This window comes from Rhopilema esculentum, chromosome 7, assembly GCF_057945365.1.
Source record: "Rhopilema esculentum isolate cy_ngs chromosome 7, ASM5794536v1, whole genome shotgun sequence".
Taxonomy (NCBI): Eukaryota; Metazoa; Cnidaria; class Scyphozoa; order Rhizostomeae; family Rhizostomatidae; genus Rhopilema; species Rhopilema esculentum.
In genome coordinates, this window is record NC_142821.1 from 7,052,297 (window position 1) to 7,072,914 (window position 20,618).

Sequence of the window (20,618 nt, forward strand, 5' to 3'; positions counted from 1 at the left end):
TATTTGGTTGCCGCTGAAGGCCTGGAATGCTTCAGTTCCCTGGAAAATGCATTTTTAAGCAAATTTCACTAGAGCAATCCTCCTTATCCTAGTCAAAATTCTTTTTATTTTGCAAATAAATTGAACAGCAGATAAAAACAACTGGTACAATTTCGCCGTGGTCTTGAAAAATACCATGTCGTCAGTTACTTCTCAAGCTTGATAACAAGCAGCACTGATTGTCAATTTAGACCCCTGTTTCAATCTTATCGTGCCTTTTGAATGTTAAAAAAATCTGCAGCTTATAGTGAATTGCAGTTGACGCTTCTACCGAAAAACTTTAGGGGAAATGAACACAAGATTTTACCTAAAGAGGGCCTCGATTTTTAGATTTAGTGCCAGCCACAAATCTTCAGATCTTGAAACCATTAGTGTGTTTACCTTCATTCATATCAAGGATTATCTTATCTAACCAACGGAGCAACTACCTTTGCTTGATTCTTTATTGATTTTAAGACATAAAGGTCTCTGAAACACCTAAAACGTTCCTTCCACCGAGCGGATTTTACCTGAAATTTCCTATTGAAATACTATTGGTTTTCTTGATAGATATTGAAGTTTTCCTGTCATAGAGACGAGGGCTCTGATGAAGACAGGGAGTGGGGTGTTTTTGGGAAAAGAGAACATTCTTTAAAGTCTGTTTTTATCTTTTAAATCTTTTATCTTTATCTTTATCTTACTTTTCTTGTCATTTTTTATTTGACAAATTTTTCATTTTGTATTGAACGTCGCCCTTTGAAAAGCGCCACCCGTTCTTAAACGCCGCATCCAAAATTTGGATTTTGTAATAAATGCCGCGGCAAACATTGACTATGCATCACTACATGCAATTTGCATCAGTGGCAATTTTCAGATTCTGCTTCTCCTTTATCATCAGCAAAATATCTCCAGCTCATCTTCACTTTTTGTTCCTTCGCTCTCTTCATCCAAGTAATAAATTTTAATTTTGCCAACAAGAAATCTTCAAAGCTACAAATCATTAGTTTGTTTACCTTTATTCATATCAAAGAACATCATATTTAACCAACGGACCTTCGCTTGATCTTAAATTGAACTTATGACATGAAGATTCTTGAAATATCAAATGCGATTCTTCAACCGAGCGGATTTTACCTGAAATTTCCTATTAGGGTGTGAAACCCCACCCCCCCCGATAGGTACATCCTTGGAGCAGACACTTGAGAATTGTTCCTTGGCATGCCAATTTGACTTAAAGGTAGAGTACACAAAATCGGGTAGGCGCTTCACATAAAACTTTTTCTTAATATTCTTGTTATCATGAAATAAAACACAAAAAACAAATCTGATACATACAGAAATTGCTTGTCGCAAAGCATATAATTTCAGAGACTTTTGTAAGCTACAGTAACGTCTACTAAAGGATTTTTAGCCAAAGGCCTAAAAACATCATTTTTTTCTGCAAAAGTTTCTTTGCTTCCTGGAACATAATCTTTACTCGATTTGGATTCCATTAATAGAATATTCGAGTTTATACCTTTTTTCATAAATTTCTCTCTCTCTTTCGCGTACACGTTTACTTTCCATTTAGCCTTTTCCAACTGTCTTAGCGTGTCAGAATGCGATACAGTTAGTAAAAATCCAAATTGGAAATCGATTTCAAACGTTGGTGCACCGTTTGGGCCAACATATCTATTTCCTCTCTTATGAATTGGTGTCTGGACAAGCCTCTTCCCCAAAACTCGCATTGCAGTTGCCAGTTTATCAACAGATTCAAGATATTTCCATCTTAAAGTGTCATTTGAAGTTTTGAACAACAGTTCACAGTAGACTAAAAAACTTGTGTAAATATCGTTAAAAGCAATCGCCGTATTGCGGAGAGTACCGTTGGGGAAATGGTGAATCTTTGGATTGGAGGCTATAGGCCAGACGCCATGCTCTGCAATGCCCATTGCGATAGGTACATCTATTTGACTTTTGTGCTTTGATTTCTAAAATTTGAAAGAGAAACAGAGTCAGCGGATCACTTGAAAATCCCAACGAGCAGATATCAAACTTGCAACAGCAGACAGCAGAACACAGCAAAGAAACCTGCAATCTGCAAAGAAAATTTCACTAGCTGCGTCAGAATCAATGAAACAAACTTGCACACAAGTTTCTCAACCCAAAAGCAAACATACCTAAAGAACCCAGGCATACCATTAGAGAAAAGTTGTTATCTTCAAGAAGGAACAATTTCTATTCAAACTGGAGTCACTTGAAAGATTGTGGGGATATCTGTTTATGTTTTATTATGTTTTGTTATGTTTCGTTATGTTTCGTTTTGTTTCGTTTTGTTTCGTTATGTTTCGTTATGTTATGTTATGTTATGTTATGTCATGTCATGTCATGTCATGTCATGTCATGTCATGTCATGTCATGTCATGTCATGTCATGTCATGTCATGTCATGTCATGTCATGTCATGTCATGTCATGTCATGTCATGTCATGTCATGTCATGTCATGTCATGTCATGTCATGTCATGTCATGTCATGTCATGTCATGTCATGTCATGTCATGTCATGTCATGTCATGTCATGTTATGTTATGTTATGTTATGTTATGTTATGTGATGTGATGTGATGTGATGTGATGTGATGTGATGTGATGTGATGTGATGTGATGTGATGTGATGTGATGTGATGTCATGTCAAGTTATGTCATGTTATGTTACGTAGCTTGGCAGGATCTGGGTAAAACAATTCAAGACGCCCTCATTATGTAAGACACAATGTAAGTTGTCCTTGAGTATAAACCACAGCGAAATGTGCCGACAAATAATTATAATCCACGGCTTATATTCGAATAAAAAGGGTATGTTTTATGTGTTATGTGTTATGTGTCATGTGTATAAGACAAGGCGTATATATTACGGCAAGGGTAACATCTCTCCAAACTTTTTGCCATCATGATATTTACCTACCTTTACCCTCTGAAAATGAAAATTTTTTTGGTAAACGGCAAAAACCTGCTGCGTTTACCAAATATGGGCATTTTCCCAAACCAAAGTTTTCAACCAACTTTGAATCAAATGCACTGCAGCTCTTACTGTATCTACCCTTTTTTAATTCGAAATAACATGATTATATCATAGTTAACAAACTAAGAGCTAATCATAAGTTTAGTTTCTTATTAGAAATGCACGTGTTGGTTTTAGGAATCTTAAGTTCTTTGACTTTGGTTAAAAGCACCCAAAACTGGATCTACCAGTTTACCCCAGTCTTATACCGTAATACCGTAACCCCCACCCCCACCTCAACAAGGCCCTTCAATAAGTGTTGCACCTGAAATGTATGAAACGCCGCTGCGCTGTTAGAGAAAACTCTAATATTGTGTTTGTTTTATCTTTTTCTTCGATTAGATGTGCTATATAAATGAATATGAGAATTTTGAAGCATCTGTTTACAAAATTTGATTGCAGCTACTTTATTGGATGGACTTTTAATTATAATAGTTAATATAGGGAAGTAAAATTTGAGATTAACTTAGAATGTCTCAACTAACCTCTGCCAAGGCATTTGCTGCATAAAATGCAGATCTTGGAAACTTCTTTGAGGGCTTGAAAACCGGCAAGGAAGACGATTCTTGCACAATTGAAAGCAACAATTTATACTGTGATTCAACTCCTGTATCAAAACTATTTGTTATTCTCATAAGACGTCTAATCGCATCGACAGCTGAAGAATAATCGCTTATGACTGGAATGGAACCGAAAATTGATCTGCGTGGTAATTTCAATGGCCATTTCTTTGGCGCACGAAATAAAGTGTCATTCGATCCACACCCTGTTATGTATGATAGAACAAATAGAATATGATCAAAGAGCTTGTTGATTGATGAATGATATTGGAATAGTGTTCGATCTTGAGGATCTAAAAAGGAACTTCTTGGTTTCTCCATCTTAAGCTTCTCTAAGTATTCAGCCAAGAAAGTTTTTGTAGCAAAGTTACACTTTCTCTTCATCTTCCCTGCAAGAATATTTGAGTGATGTCTCGTTCTTAAGAGCCTTTTGTGCCTGCAACTTGGATTTTGACGAGCATACATTCCAACGCATCTTTTATATTTTTTAAAGAAAGAATGTTGGAAGACTGCATTCCTGAACCATAAGCTTAGGTGGTTTATCTCAGGACGTTTTGCTTTCAACAAACTAGTGCGAAAAGGCTTTGCAGATAGCTTTTCAACTGAGAGAAGCACCTCACTTTGTATTCCACCCGGAAACCGACCGGGGTAAAAGGGAAGAAAATCTTTGTGGACAAATTTGGCTCTTCCACCTAATGTCGACATTAAAGAGGCTATGATGCCAATCTTATTTACTTCATGATTAATGACTTTATTAATGACTGATGCAAACTTTCTGTTGTATTTACCCTTGATGGACCAAAGTGCGTTTAAGAATGGGGGTAAGCTGGCATGCGTAACTTCTAACGCTGTTTGAAGAAGCTGTAGCAGATAATGCTTTGTAAATAGAACTGAAACGTTGCCCAATTTGGGTCTCTCTTGAGCAAGCCACTTCAAAATCATTCGCCTTTTTTCTTTGCTCAGGTCTCTAGTTGCTGGCATAAAACTTGGATGTGACATTGGTAGTGACATTGATGTGCTTATGATGGATTTGTGCTCAACAACGTCGAAGTAGTTGCCGAGGTCAAGACTTCTGCTATTCATTACAGGAAACAAATTCGCGTATGTTTGGAAAATTGGCCTTATGTGGTCAGACCATGTGATGTCTTCGGGATATGAAAATTGCGAGTATACACGGGCAACAATCATGGAAAATCTTTTATGCACCTTAGCAGCATGCATTTTACTTGAAGGGACGTAGAAGTAATAGCCTTCTAAATTCCCATCTAAACTTTTCCTCCTGAAATTAGAGCTAATAGTTGGTATTCTTAGCGTTGCGATTCCTGTAATATTGGTATAAAACACTTTCTTACTAAATTTGGCATTTTCAAATTTCCCAGAACCAGGTACACTGTCGAAAAGGCTATTATATGGCGAAACTGCAACAGCAGTGTTCGGAAGGGGCTTTCCGAATTTGGTTACAAATACATCACTTATGATTGTTTCTTTTGCTTCTAATCGAAATACCCATTTGTTGTATGCTTTAACGAGAATCCCATCGCTGTACTCTTGCATTATCAGCCGACATTGTGAGTCATTCACCTGAATTAAAAGAACGCGACACTTTATACAGTAGTAGAGTAAACACTTCAAAAACACAGATTACAGCTGCTCAAACGTTCTATACGAAGGACCAGTTTGAAGTAGCATTGGAAAATGATTCATTAACTGGATGTCAAAAATACCTTCTTTAATTAATTAATTAATTAATTAATTAATTAATTAATTAATTAATTAATTAATTCATTCATTCATTCATTCATTCATTCATTCATTCATTCATTTTTATTAATTCATTTATTCAATAATTCGTTCATTAAATGAATAATTTCTTTGCATTACATTTTACATACAGAACCAAAAATTAGTTTTTGCTTACCTGAAATACAGATAAAGGAACACTGTCTAAATCTTCTGTCTGCTTATCAGACAAAGCCAAGCTTAAAATTCCACCAAAGTTCAAGAAGAGGTTTGTAAAATTAAGTTTAGAGGTGTCGTCAAGAATGATAGTTGAATGGCTGCAATTTGACTTTTTTGTAGTATTCAGTCCATACGTCTGTTTAAAATATCCAATTTTTGTATTATGTGGAAAAGATTTAGGGTCTCCATTCTGATCAGTCATCAAGCTGTTTTCAAAGTTGATGAATAATTTTTTCTGCTTTTTGTCCACAACAAATGAAGCATCATTGGTATAAAAAATGGAGCTCGTATTGTCGAGTTGAAAGTCTTCTTCGTAAGGTTTTCTGTGGATCGCTGCCAAGGATCGACTCCATAAACTTCTTGGTGGACTTAAAGGCCCCAAAACCCCAATCGTACCAATGATTCGTCCCAAAGCAAACCCCTTTTCACTCTCCTGAAAACTAACTATGTACCTATCCAAATAAAATAGTACAGACAACCGATGACTTCCAAGTTCATGGAACATTTTCTTCATTTGATTTACAGCAGTTGAAGACTCAGCATTTGAATGCCAAATAACGTCTTTCAAATACGAACGGTAGGCTCCACCCATTTTGCCGTCACCAATGCCAACCCCACGCATCCAATTATCTGTTAAAGGAGTAGCTTCAAGTTCTCCTTCAAAAAACCCTGGTAATAGCATCTTCATGCCCCAGATTTCGGGCACAATTTGATGTGCTGGATCTAAATCGACCATCTTTGCAAATGTACGAAAACCTCCATCTACAAATCAAAATGGAAAAACAATTCAGTTATGCGAAATATAAATTGTTATGAGTACCTCAAAAATGGAATAAACGAGGGATGTCCTGCCTAGCATTTTTGTCCTGAGGTGGCTAACAGCGCAAAATATGCTTTTCCACATAAACAATGATTCAAGATCGTCAATAAGAAAATGTCAATAAGAAAACGAGCATTAAGATGACCAAAAAATTAAAAAACCATTTCACTGTTCACCTTAGACCTGAGCAACTGCTCCAAAATTCCTTCTTTTGAAGACTGGTTAGAAATGTATCTTTTTCAAGATCGGGCACGTTTTTTCCTGTATCATTTACATGGATAAAAAACAAGGAGACCATCTAATTTCATGGTATCCTATGTTTCTACGTTTTTATGTTTCTGAAAACTTGGTAACATTTGGTCATTTGGTCAAAGGCAGTTACTGTAACGGTAAGACATTTATAGGCAAAACACGACAAAAAACTCTATAATAAGGATAATAATAATAAAAATTATAGTTAGATAACATCCAATATGCCTCTGGGTAGCGATTTAAGTGGCACAAAAAACACAACGAAATTAAAATACTTTCCTATTGCTCTAAGACAATTGTGTCTTTCCAACGATCCTAACCTTCCTACGGTCCTGTTATACAGCCTCTGTTTAAAGAGCTGGCAGTAAACAAAAGATAAGGGCATAAAGTTAGCAAGCAGTAAATCAGCACACACACATCGTGCATCTACAAATACTAGGCATGCTTTTATCTACCTGTTACAGGCGTGCCACAAACTGTGTCTTTCTGTGAAGACTCCGTACATTCTCCAATGGCAGGGCAGGCGCCTGTGACGTGACAATCGATCAAAATGAAATCATTGGTTCCTTGAGGGTTCCATTGGCCGTTTCCGCCATATTTGTTGCTGAGTTGGTCATGATCGAAGAAATTCTCGTTATCAAAGTTAGCTGGAACGTTATTGGCTGTTGCCACATTCGCCTTAAAGCCTCCACGGAAGCTTATGTGTGGGTATTGCAGTGCTGAATGGAACTTGCTCTCCGGTGCCAGTTCTGTAAATAAATTCAAAAATGGCTATTTTTTACATCTAAGACTAGAAATTATTTGTAGAGTCTATAAAACCTGTTTATCATTCCTCCGGCCATAAGCAAGAAGTTTTTCGGGAAAATATCTGAATGTAGTAGCAGTAGTTGATATCATTACTTCTCAATGACCTGCTTGCATTTTCTGCCAATAGCTTGATACTATGAAAAACATTTTTCTAGTGAGTACGTCCTTTGTCTTGGAAAAGAGTTGAGGATACCTCCCCCAGTCCCTGTCGTTATAACTTGTAGTGGGGCGAGGATCTTGAAAATCCAAAGAATCTGCTACAGTTTGAATAACAAACAAGATGGGGTAGACTATTCAGTACCTTCTTTCCATGCTTGACAGAGTTGTAATATAATGAATGCCAAAGAAATGAACGTATATGCTGGCATCTTCAACTACCTAAAATGTTGAACGTACAAGATTAAAAGTAAGGTTAAAGGTACAAGAAAGCTGATGCACCAGCTGTACCTCTGTCAAACATATACTCTAAAAAATTTGGATACAAGGAGAAAAGAGAGAAACCCTTTTGCCTCATCCATTTGAAACGCCATTTGTCCTATTTCTGTCAATGGGAAATGGGACGTGCTGAAAAAAGTAGGCACCACGTAAATGGAACATTTCGTTGTATGATAGGGACATGCAAAAGTGGCACTTTTCAAAGTACTTTTGGCCAAAAGGGAAAATTGTTGCTTGGAAAAAGTTAGGGCACTAATGAGGCTTTCCCAGACCAATGATTGGTTCCTCAGCTAGGCACCATCGTCCTGAGAATGGTGATGATTATTATCATTTTAATTTATTGATGATGATGATGATGTTCATCTTTGTCGGCAATAAATCTGTTAATGCCTACTGCGTATCAGTGATTCTGAAACGTTCTTTTATTACCCTTAAATGTTCGGTTGGACTCTGGAAAATAAGAGGAAAGAAGCAATCAAATACAATCGTAGTTTTTTGAATGGAAATCAAAGAAAATCAAATACATTGACTTTGGAATTATTCTCTCTTTGGCTCCTTTCCGTTCTTTATTCTTCACAGCAGGGAAAGTGCAGTTCTTGAACGAAGTTCAGAACGGAGACTTGAAGCAATCTAGGACCGTAGCTGCTATTGCTCTGTCCCTTTTGTGCTTAAAGTTAAGGCTTCCTTAAGAAGTAAAGGTTAAAGAAAAAAAGGCTTCCTTAAGAAGTAGTTAAGACTCAAAATAAAAAGGTTTTCAAAAATATCGAGGCTTGACAAATTTTATAGTATTCTAAAAAAATACCAAGTGTAATGGTGTTGCGGCAAATAGCTTATGAAAAGCCATGTTAGATTTGAATTTATTACACGGCACAAGCAATTGTTTTAGTATCAGGGTAGAAAAACCACGAGGTCAGTATCAGGGTATAAAAACCCATTAGATCAATTGGGGCATATATGTTTTCCTGGAAAAACTGTGCTTGCAGGCCTAATAACTGGTAAACAGCGATTTTCACGCCATGTTAAGAAACCTTCTAAATTTCTTATCTTCTATCTTATAGACATTCGTAGAAGTCGACGAAGAAAAACCTCTGATTTCCGATTTCCGTTAGCTGCTCTTAATTTCATTCATTTTGTTTCATCTCTACTTCAAGCTCGTTTCTACTCAATCTGCCTACAGTCTGGCATCACATTCTTTTTACATCATACCATGTGCTTTCTAAATAAGGTCAACTAACTACGTTTTCGGTGCAACAAACAAAAAAGAACCAATTAAATACTAGAACATCATATACGTTAACCTATGATAAAACTACAACTATAAATGTATATGAGTCAGCTAATGCGCCTCACTACCAAAGTGAGGCATTTGCGTCAATACCAGCTAAAACAACGAAAACAAAATACCAAAAATAAATTGTTAGGCATGGAAGGAAATCGGAAATCCCCAACACGCAAAAATGACAGTGCTGCCATACCAAATGTATGCATTAAACAAAGATATCACCAGAGAGAGAGAGAGAGAGAGAGAGAGAGAGAGAGAGAGAGAGAGAGAGAGAGAGAGAGAGAGAGAGAGAGAGAGAGAGAGAGAGAGAGAGAGAGAGAGAGAGAGAGAGAGAGAGAGAGAGAGAGAGAGAGGAGTTACAAATTGGAGGAGATATGGCCACATGAGCACAGGCTCTTGCCCCATTAAACCTCTGTACGAACCCCATCAAATGTCTTCCGTTAGAATAACAGAAGTCCGTTAGCCATATCTCATTGGCCATATCTCGCCCAATTTTGAATATATCTAACTGATTTTGCATATTAAAAAGTTTTTTATGCCGTTCTTTCAGATTTTGTGATCAAAATTAAGAAATTCTGAAATAGGTTTTGATGACGTCACATATATATATATATAACACATTTGACAATATGTATTGTATTAGGCAGGTGCCCCTTAGGTTTCTATTGTATTGTAGTGTTCTATTGTAATTTAGGTTGATAAGTAGGCTCCTCTGATTTTGTAAAGTTATTACTGATGAAGCGAAAGCGAAACGTCTTACGAAAGTGTTTTCTTTGATTCTATATACTATCGTTTAAACATTTTACATTATGAGCTTTTGAATACATATATATATAGTTTGCTAGGAATAGGTAATTGGGGCAATCAATGGAGCGTATTTTATCAATCATTAACATATTTACTAATCTCATTGTATTGTAGTGTTCTATTGTAATTTAGGTTGATAAGTAGGCTCCTCTGATTTTGTAAAGTTATTACTGATGAAGCGAAAGCGAAACGTCTTACGAAAGTGTTTTCTTTGATTCTATATACTATCGTTTAAACATTTTACATTTTGAATACATATATATATCTTTTTTTGCAATCTCCTTCTTTATACTGATTAAACGTTTTTAGTTTTCTGTGAATGAAATATATTCCTTAGCCGAACTTCGAAAAATTTCAGAATGGTCAATGCTAGGGGGCACATTTCCCCCTGCCCCTTAGTCACGACGCCCCTGCAAGCAAGTATATTCAACAAAAACAAAAGTTAATTTCTACGCAACTCTAAATACAGCTGAAAGCATTTAAGGAGCTGGAAAGCGGAATTTTCGCTCACTGAACAGGAAGAAGTGTACTCGGGGCCTAAAATGAGAGTGGACAACATTGGGCAGATCCTGCAAAGTACAAGAGATAGCTTGCACATAGTGCGAGTACTAGAGTCTTTTCGCAAATCACTGAATCTTTAGGCTGCCACGAGTAATGAAGTTTGTGTTTAGAGTTTTTACTAGGCTAGGTGTCTGTGATGTCTATCCAGTCAATAAAAGTCAACAGAATCTTTCGAAGTACAAGGGCAAATTAGTTTTTGCTAAAGTTTACTTTCAAGTTTCATCGAAGAAAATTTCTAAAAATGTTGCTTACCTTCGAGACAGGAGATTTCATAAAACCATGCGCTTCTCCCGTCCTAAAATTTGATTCTTTTTTGACTTCCCAAAGGCCAGTGCATCTCGTCCCGAAACAATTGAGCATTAATCGCCCATTTGTTTCGCAAAGATAATTACGCAAGTTGACTAACTGATCTGCTTTTGTTCCAAAAAGGCAGTCCAAACAATACATTCTATTCAAACTTTGCAATAAAATGAAGGGCCTGTTTACACGGGATCGAATCCGAACGGATCCGTACGGAACGGAACGGATGCGTGCAGAACCCGGGGGGGGGGGGGGGGGTTACTTGGATACCAAAACAACGGGGATGTGCACTCCTAAGATTGTTTTGGTGAACCGGCTTTAGAAAAAGAAAGCTAAAAATGACACCCGGCTTTGGAATTTCTGGAAACAAAGGAAAACAAAAGCTTTGGTGCCAGTTATGGTCATCAGAACACAACAAAAACAATGGGCGGGCAGCTTCTTTGCTTTTATTTTTGAATAGAAAAAAAACGAAAATCAGGCAACCGGCTTAAGATTATATCCTTTGAACAGATACCCGGCCTTAGAATAAATTGCTGAAAATGATACCCGGAAAGACGTGCACATCCCGTCAGCAAAATATACTAAGTACACCCCCCCCCCCCCCGGGGTGCAGACTCCGAAATTTAAAAGAGGAGATAAAGTAGAGTCTGCGCAACAGGGCCGCTTTTCTTGTTCGCTGACATCAACATTTTATTCTAAGCACTAGAACAACAACTCCATTAGCGTGCAATGTTTTTCTGCAATTTTAGTTGTTCAAAAGAATAAACAGACCTATTCTATTATCCTGATACCATTCATTTATATTTCGGCTCGAAGGCGCCACTTTGAAAACTGAAAAAAGCAATTGAAATTCCCCCAACCAATCAAATTCGGTTCCTTGATTTTGAGGAATCTGTAAACAAGAAAATTGGCTCGGCTTCGCAGACTCTACTTTTTCTCATATTTCAATTTTGTCAACAGAGCCTGCACGCAAGCTAGGTACGGATAGGCTTTGCGTTTACAAGGGACCTGGCGGACCCCATTCCATTTGGATCTGCTATCCGTGCCTGTTTGGGATTGGTTTTGAAGATGGTCCCGTTTGGATCCGATCTCATAAAGGTCCCGTGTAACGGCTGGGATCGGATCCAAAATAAGGTAGCTTGCGTGCAGCCAGGGCAGTGGAGTAGAGGTGGCAAACTTCCTATGTCCAATTCAGGCGAAGTTTAGAATTAAGTTATTTGCAGTGTGTATGTGGTAATTGAAGTGAAGTTGTTACACTTAAGCAGTATATGTATCCATCTTAAGTCCTAGGTTGGTAATGAGAGACCCCAATAAACAATTTTCCTTCCGCTCCAATGAAAACGACGGGAAAACCTATTCAAAAGATTAGGAACAAAAGTCTCAGGGTCGCATACAGCCGTTATTCTCGTGCTCCAGGAGTGGCATTGCCACCCCATGCCACCCCTTGGCTACGGACCTATACGATGAAAGATGTCCATTTCGAGCTACTTCGCATATTGCATTCCTAGACTTGGCGCCAAAAAGACAAGAAATGTATTGTTTCGAATCTTTCGACTTTCAGTAAAATTACATAAAGACCCTTCAGTAAGGCTGTAAAGAATATCATTTAGGAAAATATTGAAAAGTAGAAGTCCAAGTATTGGTCCCTGACTGTGGCACTCCTTGTCCAAGTTTACCCCAGGAGCTGTAATGATCTTCACTTTGACTCTTTGCTTTCTATTAGACAGGTAGTATTGTATAAATAAAAGAGAATTTCTATCTACACCATAGGCATATAGTTTTGCTAAAAGTAGGTTTTTTGGTAGACAGTCAAAGGCTTTTGACAAATCCATAAGGACATCGCCAATATCTTTGTTCCTTTCCAGTTCTGTTTTCCAGTCTAAAGCGAGTGTGCTGGGAAGAAAACTGTTTTCTATATGCGCATAGGAATTTGGAAAATTTTTCTTCAAGAAATGGAGAAAGTTGAAGCTCTATTGCTTTTTAAAATATTTTTGAAAGTGTCGTTAGTAGACTTAATTTTCCTTATTGAAATAATCCTTTTTCTTAAAGACAGGTGACACTAAAGCGTTTCTTTAAAAATTTGAAAAAAATCCTTGAATAATGCATTTAATCATTATGTTCAAGAGGGGTTGTAGGATGATATCAACTGAGCATGATTATTTCGTGCCCGTGTGCCTTTTTGTGATTAGCTTCACAATTACTTGTCTCAGTATCCTATGATTTCAGTTATTGTTGAATTCTCAGTCCGTCCTTTATGGATTGAATTTGTGGTTTAACCAATGCTACCGAAATGGGTATTCAGAATCTCAGCAACTCACTGTGGATCACTAATAAGACAATCATTCTCAGAAATTGTGATTTCTGAATCGCCTTGACCTTTAGTGAAAAAATATGGTTTTAATTTTTTCCAAAATGTTTTTGAATTTAGCATGCCTTCTTGACAGATTTTTGTAAAGTAATTAGACGTAACATGTTGACGAAGATTTGCACAATGATTTCGTTGTTCTTTATACTTTTGAACATTGTTTTTAGTTCTATATTTATTATAAATATTTTTCAGTTTTGTGCGTAACATAATTGCTTTTCGATGAATTTTGGTAAGAGGCTTATTGTTTGCTCGAACTATTTTGGATTTAAGAGAGGCGTGTTTGTTAACAATGCTACTAAAAATATCTTGAAAACTATTTAATGCTTGATTACCATCTTGTTGATATTCACTAAAGATTAAAAGGTGATGCCAGCAAATCTTGGCAGAAACTTTCCTCTGTGAATTTACTTAAATCTCGGTAATGTTGAATTTTAGGGTGGTGTTTAGGCAGAGACGATTTCAATGTAGTTAGAATTAATTTGTGGAAATCACTTAAACTAGATTCAATTGCTATGCTATTTTTAAAATGATTTTTACGATTTGTTAAAACTACATCAATTGATGATGGATTACAGTTTGGTTTGTAGCAGGTTGGTTCTTTTATAAGGTTAGTAAGGCCAAAGGAAGAGCATATTGTTTTGAGGTGTGAATTAATTGGGGTTAAATTAAGATCACCAATGATGATAAAATTGTCATAATGCGAAGAGATTTTATCAACTATTCTAATTATTGTATTTTTGAAATTTTCGTTATTAGCATTAGGTGGATTATATGCAGTGACGATATATTTTTATCAGCACGATATGGAATTCTATATCCAGAAATAAAAAATTGTTCAGTTGAAAAAGAATCATCAATTTTGGTTTCACTAATGATCACGCAGTCATATGAACTAGTCGCAATCAAATCTTTCAGTTTGCAAAACTTGTTTTTGTGATACTGTTAATGTTTAGATTAGCAATAATAGGGTTTTCGGGAATCACTCGTGAAGCTAAGTATAGCAATTCTGATATCAATGCCCAACAGCTGAATAGTATCTTGTATGACAGTTATGGAAAAAACAACTTTCACTTTATTGATAACAGTAATATAACTGTAGATGACCTTAATAACAGTGGTCTGCACTTAAACAAAAGAGGTAGCGCAAAAATCGTTTGCAATTTCAGGGATTGCATTAGGGCCTGTCGTTCTGCATGACTCAATAAGAATAAGTTGCTTTCTTACACTTCACTTGAATCGGCAAACCGAATCAAGGATCAAAAGTTGAATCGGTAAACAAAGGGTCAAAAGTTGTGCGGCTAACCGAATCAAGTTTGATACAGATAGACCAGTACTCGGGTAAACGGAAAGCCTAACCACTTAACTTGCTATCCGGATCAAAAGTTTTACGGTAAACGCAGCCTTAACCTCAGCTATCAAATCTATTTATAAAAATGTCTGCTTTTTCAAAATGAATAAAGAGGTTTATAAAGAACCAAAGTGCAAAGGTTTATAACGGTTTATAAAGAACCAAAGAGCAAAGTTTTTGGTTTGAATGATGAGGAGACGGCCGAACTGCTGAAAGTTGTGCTGGAAAATAGAGTAAACAAAATCCAAGGAGCCTCTTATTGAGAAACAATAAAACAAAAATATAAAAGCAGATACAATAGCTTTCAGTCGCTGTGAAGGATCAATTATTTTCTACCTTCTGAGGTTGAATAATTGCCACCAAAATTTCGTTATACACACAAATATGCGCATCTTGGGTCTTTTGTGTCAGAGAAAAGGGGTGTAACATACCCAAATTTTCAGAGATAAGGGTGTGTTGCGATGCCAGTTATGTCAGAGATAAGGGGGTAGAACTCCATTATTGGAACTCACATGGTATATAGATTCTTATAGAGTGAACCCGGCGGGGTCAATACGGATCCGATCCTGTGAAAGCGCAATATTTTCAGATCCGAATCTGTGTAAACACCCCGTCAAAAATGAGTTCGGATCCAAATGGTTCCGATATAGTTCGGATCCGATCTCATGTAAACAGGGCCTGAATGAGCTCCCCAGTGACAAACGGAACTACATACCATCCAGCCTTGAATGCGGGCAAGGCGGCGGGGAGACTTCATCCTATGCTTACAGCATCGGAAGAGCATAGGAAGGTGTTTCCTCTCTTTTAACCATCTTTTAAGAGATGAAAAAATCGTAAAGATAAGTTAGTTAGGGCTAAACTTAGGGGGAAGCGGAAGTGTCTCGCATAACAAGGGTTGTACTCCATGCCGTAAGTCTCGATGTCAAGTGTGCTATGATATGTGTGACAGTGATACTTTTACTTCCCATATAACTGATAAGGGATATAAGATTGATTTTCCGTTTAATTGTGATTCGTCCAATGTTGTGTATCTTATGGAATGTAAAGTCTGTGGTGTACAGTATGTTGACACAGTTTTATTTCTATTTCCAATCTCTTGGGTTATTTTCTCCTCATAAAGATGTGCCGCGCATAGAAAAACGACGTTGGAGTTGGACGTGACATAGTAAATACAGTGAAGGAGTGGCATTGGGGCATCTTGCAATGCCATGTAAAGCAAAAATTTAGTATGAATTGGCCAGTCTCTGAGATTTTTATGCCTTTGTTATGCTAGAATAGGGGTTTGTGCACCGGGATATTTTTTTCTGGCCATGTTGATGTAGTTTTGAGTGAGGCTATCTTGCGATGATCTAGCTAGTATGTTGCACATGGTCCTGGCAAATGTGCAACAGGCTTCTGCTACTTGTCTCTGCAGACCGACGAGAAGTCTATTTGTTACCTATGTTATGTTGGCTTCAGGGTAGAGACAAGTCGGATATCGATTTATTGGGTAGAGAAAGGTCGGATATCGATCAAGTGCATAACAATTTATTGTTCTGCTCTTGAGGTGCCCCACCATTATGCTGGCTGGGTGTGTGTGTTTTTTCTGCCCTCTTTTTAAATATAAAATTACCTATTATTTTATATATAGTGAGTCTGGTACCCAGGGTATCGTTCTACGCAAAGGAAACCTATTGGTAAATGATTGTCTTGTTTAGCAGGAAACTACTGGTTTTGCAAACTCTCTGTCTTTCTATAACATGTTTAACTTTAGAATATTTGTTTCTCAAATCACTATTTAATTCAATTAATGCCCTTAAGATTGGCTTGGGGGCCCTTGGGACTTACTCTAACCCCGACCTACGTCTGTTACGCCACTGATTCTATATTCTTAATGCTATCATCACGAAATAAACAGGGTAGATCATCCTGTTGCCTTTGTGGCTCAAGATTCATTGAATGAAGAAAGGAAGACTTCGTAAATGATTTGTCATAGAACTATTCTTTCTGATATTTTCACCCTAAATTAAATTACAATAACATTAATCTGTAATCAAAATAACATTTTTGCATATACTAATAATTATCAACATATACATACAAAATTGTTATAATATCCATAGTGCATAAATCAAAATTCGTTTACAAACTTAATCACAAATGCATTTCTTTAGCATCAAAAATAGGTAAACAACTGAAAAAGAAAGTGGTTTAACATAGTGTTAATGTATGCTTGAATTATGTTATGTAAAATATTAGTTAAAAATATATAAATATATAAAATATACGATATTTTAAATCGTTCTAAGGTATGCAGTTGCATAAAAATCGCTTGCTTTTGTGCACTATGACGATTTCAGAAGAAAAAAGCAACCACAAGTGTTTAATCGTTTGCTGTGTAAGGTCTTTCCCTGAGCAACATATCTCAAGGGTTCCCACATAAGTTGTAAACTCTGGGATGGGGAAGTGATCGGTGGGATTCATGTTCTAGACAAAATCTATTTTTAAACATTAGAGCTATGGGTGAAATATAAAGCATGTTCTGTGTTAGATTTAGAATCTTTCGTGTTTGTTATTTCTCCATCCACTTTGTCAGCATAAAAGTTCTTTGGAAGTTGATCTTGGTCACAATATGCCACTGTTGTTTCCCCATTCATGTCAAGCTTTGGATATCTCAAAGCAAGGAACTTTCGAAGATCAAAAACTACGTCTCTTTCTAATGCTGCCTCTTCATAGTTTTCTTTCTTATGGAATGTGTCCAAAAATTGTCTGACCATTTGCCTGCCCCTTGCATCAGCTGATTTTTGCATCAAAATGTCGAATTCTTCGTCTGCAGCTTTAGCTTCGATTTCGTCATAACTAAAACAGATTTTAAATTTCATTTGAATTATAGACATACAAGATATCAAAACCTGGGTTTAAGAATACACTTTAATTTTAATATTATCTTGTGAAAATATTTGTTTCCGCCCGTTTTACAAACACATCAGAGATGACGATGTTCGAGACTGAAGTTCACATGCAGGGTACTAATGAATTGCGCCGAGATACATCAACATACATCTAGAGAAATGAGATGTGCTGCAAACAAAGGTTGCTAGTCAGGATCCACTGATTTCAATAGAAAGCAAAGAAAGGATCTTTAGAAGCAGGGATACGAAGTACTCAAAGAGATGCGGAAGTACTAGAATTACTTTAGGGTAAAAACTAGGGTGGGCACATCGAGCTCCAATGGATAGAGCAAGGATGCGACAATGTGCATTATAATTAATCATGAAAGCAGCTGTTTCTTTTTCAAAAAAGATGGTTTTAAACTGTTTTTAACCAAATTTTACAAGGCATGCGGCGAATTACTAGCATGCCTTGACGCTACGCCACTGGTAAATTCGGAGATTTTTTTCTTGAATATTTGTAGCATGTATTATTGCTGCTATACTGTTCTAGCACTTAAGTCCTATCTAGTGATAGATCTATAAACCTTATGATAAAACTGGTAGAAATAAGCACCTTCGCATACTGGCAAGCTCCTTGGATAGCAGTTCTGTAAAGCAGCATTTGACGAGTAGGTGGAAGAAAAACACTGCTGATATTCCAATCGTTAGAAGAATCAGACCAGCCAGTCTTGAGTAGGTGTTGTATCTTTTCTTCTCGGTCTCATAAACAGCTTTTGAAAATTTGGCTTGTGCCTTCTCGTTGAATGGTCCAACCACAGTGCATGAGTATGCTTCAGAGAAAAGCAGAGACATTGTCAACCAGCTCATGAAGGCTAAAGCTGCAAAAGCCAGTGAAAACGACAGATTCTTTATAATATGATACCAAGTCCGCTTTCTTTTGCCGAAAGTTGCTGTTGGAGGAACATCTTCGTCCTTTCTACAGAATCCTATCAAAGCCACAGAAAAGCTTTTCGATGCAAGCAATGATAGAATTGCCAAAACCAGTCCAGGAAGGACCATAAATATCCATCCATACATGTAATGGACTGCTATAGGACATTGAAAGAACGATTTGGTCAGCAATTGATTAAGGCATGCAGTTGCTGCTATAACCATTCCACATTGTAATGTGACTTCCTTTTGCTTGACCAGGGATGTTAAAGAATTGATATACACACTGAACGCCTGAGACATCTTTCAAGGTGACTTTAACTGTTTCAAAATGATATGAGCGTCACTGAGACTAAGCTGCTCTGAAGATATTAGTCGACACAAGGCCTTTTATAGGAGACCTTTGGTGCACATGATTGCAATGCCGGAACCAAAGCCACAAGGAGATTCCACCTGTTCTTTGATAAACGAAAGTACGCTAGGTGTGTCAGTGAAACGCGGAAAGGGATCTATGAATGACACAAATTTTTTCTCAAAATCCAACGAGATTAACCGCTATCAGAAACGAGATGCACGGAGGGAGATCTCCATTGTGAAAAAAAACCACAACAGAAAATTAAAAGAAATAAGGATATCACCGTTAAATTGATCAAACACGGGCTCTGGTATCGTAACAGGGTGGACATGAGGTTGACAGGGGTGGACTGGGGTGGATTTTCCTGGACGCAGAGAAGTTTATGGCAATCAATAATAAGTTAATGGGAGGGCGTGTAGGGCTGATTTCATTTGACTGGAGCATTTGATTGTGTGACTTAATAAATTGCAAAAATGGGCGTTTTTATCAGTTTCTAGGCCCCTGAAGAGGGTGGTACTATAATCCGATTATTATCTAACTTCCCCACTCCAAAACGTTCCTCTAAAATTCGTCCCTGATTTCAATATAGTGACAATGACCTACTTGAACAATTCGTTGTTACCTTATTATTTATCTGCACATTATAGAGCTGTTGCCCTCCGTGGAATCTATGAGTGAATGGCTTTAAACATTGAATTTCATTAATTAAAATGACACATTTTCTACCATTATTTATACATATCTTTAAATGGCCTTAGATCAGTAAAGTATTTTGGTGCTTAAGTATGGAATGATACCCCAAATAGGGCCTTAAATAATCTACGGCATACAAGATTTATTTTATTTTTCTATAAACATATCACCTTGTTTATTATGCAAAAAGGATATTTTGGTTCTTTCTTTTTTTATTTCATTTTTCTTTATATCAAACTAGTAATATGTCTGGGTTCATTTCTTAAATTTTAATATTTCCCTTTTTCGATTTTTCAATGCAACATTCTAGTTTGCAATCATCTGATATTCATACATAAATTTATAATGTACGTTTCTGTTTCGACCATTATCTGTGCAAGTACGCCCACAAGTATGTGATATAAGAGCCAAAATGGGCGTTAACCATGTTTCCTTTTTGTCATCCAGTTGGTTATTGGCTGGCAACTCCCACGGACTCTGTTTCGGGCAAACTTTGCTTCGTTTTGAGGAATAGAATTTCACTTAAAAATTCATACAAGACAGCTGTTACTTGAACCTTAACAATGATTTTCTAAGGTCGACAAACCTAGTTTCAGGGACACGTGCCCCCTTGTGCCCCCGGCTCCTACATCTATGCAAGAACTCATTCTTGCCATCATCTAGGTCCATTGAATAGAGAATTAGTGCCTAACCATCGAAAGAATAAAATCGACCCTATCATTTTAGCTGTCTTTTCAGTTTTATATAGTGATTTTGGGGATTCCCTTTTTTGTCACATTAAGAAACCATGTTTTCAGTTATATCTATTGATGAATGAAAAGAAAACTAATATTTTCTTTCTTATGTTGTGACCAGACCCAGGCACGTGGCGGTTGGAACCGAGTCATGTGAACTGTGTCGCTTAATTATCCGTTTGTAAGTTGTAGTAACACTATATGTAAACGTATTGCTTTTGTATTTCATTGGGTTTTTCTCTTAATCCCATTGAAAACACATTGGCCTTATTTGGAGTTGCAGTGTAGGAAACGAGTGAGTCTTCTGAGAACAAAGTTTTTGGTTCTACTTGTGGTTTGATGTAACCCACTGAGTTTACTGTCCGGGGGGAGGGGGGTACCCACATTATGGCCTGACAGGGGTCCGGGGGTCACTCATATTATGGCCTGACAGGGGTCCGGGGGGTACTCAAATTATGGCCTGACAGGGGGTCCGGT

The 20,618-nt window shown here is 37.1% G+C and overlaps 2 protein-coding genes across 3 annotated transcripts; both read right to left on the bottom strand.

Annotated features, from left to right (window-relative positions):
* Positions 1–1,282: 1,282 nt before the first annotated feature.
* Positions 1,283–10,983, bottom strand: LOC135683324 (uncharacterized). Of its 2 annotated transcripts, XM_065198547.2 has the most exons (7): positions 10,793–10,983; positions 8,415–8,557; positions 7,757–7,833; positions 7,104–7,397; positions 5,536–6,338; positions 3,543–5,198; positions 1,283–1,988 (listed from the first exon to the last, which is right to left on the bottom strand). In XM_065198547.2, the coding sequence occupies exons 3-7, from the start codon at positions 7,821–7,823 to the stop codon at positions 1,383–1,385; spliced, it is 3,426 nt and encodes a 1,141-aa protein (XP_065054619.2). In that variant the 5' UTR covers positions 7,824–7,833; positions 8,415–8,557; positions 10,793–10,983; the 3' UTR covers positions 1,283–1,382. The 2 variants fall into 2 exon arrangements, with proteins under 2 accessions (XP_065054619.2, XP_065054620.2); XM_065198548.2 differs by lacking the exon at positions 8,415–8,557.
* Positions 10,984–16,003: 5,020 nt separating this feature from the next.
* LOC135683496 (uncharacterized) lies at positions 16,004–20,080 on the bottom strand. The gene is made up of 2 exons (XM_065198758.2): positions 18,043–20,080; positions 16,004–17,394 (listed from the first exon to the last, which is right to left on the bottom strand). The coding sequence occupies exons 1-2, from the start codon at positions 18,660–18,662 to the stop codon at positions 17,040–17,042; spliced, it is 975 nt and encodes a 324-aa protein (XP_065054830.2). The 5' UTR covers positions 18,663–20,080; the 3' UTR covers positions 16,004–17,039.
* Positions 20,081–20,618: the final 538 nt, after the last annotated feature.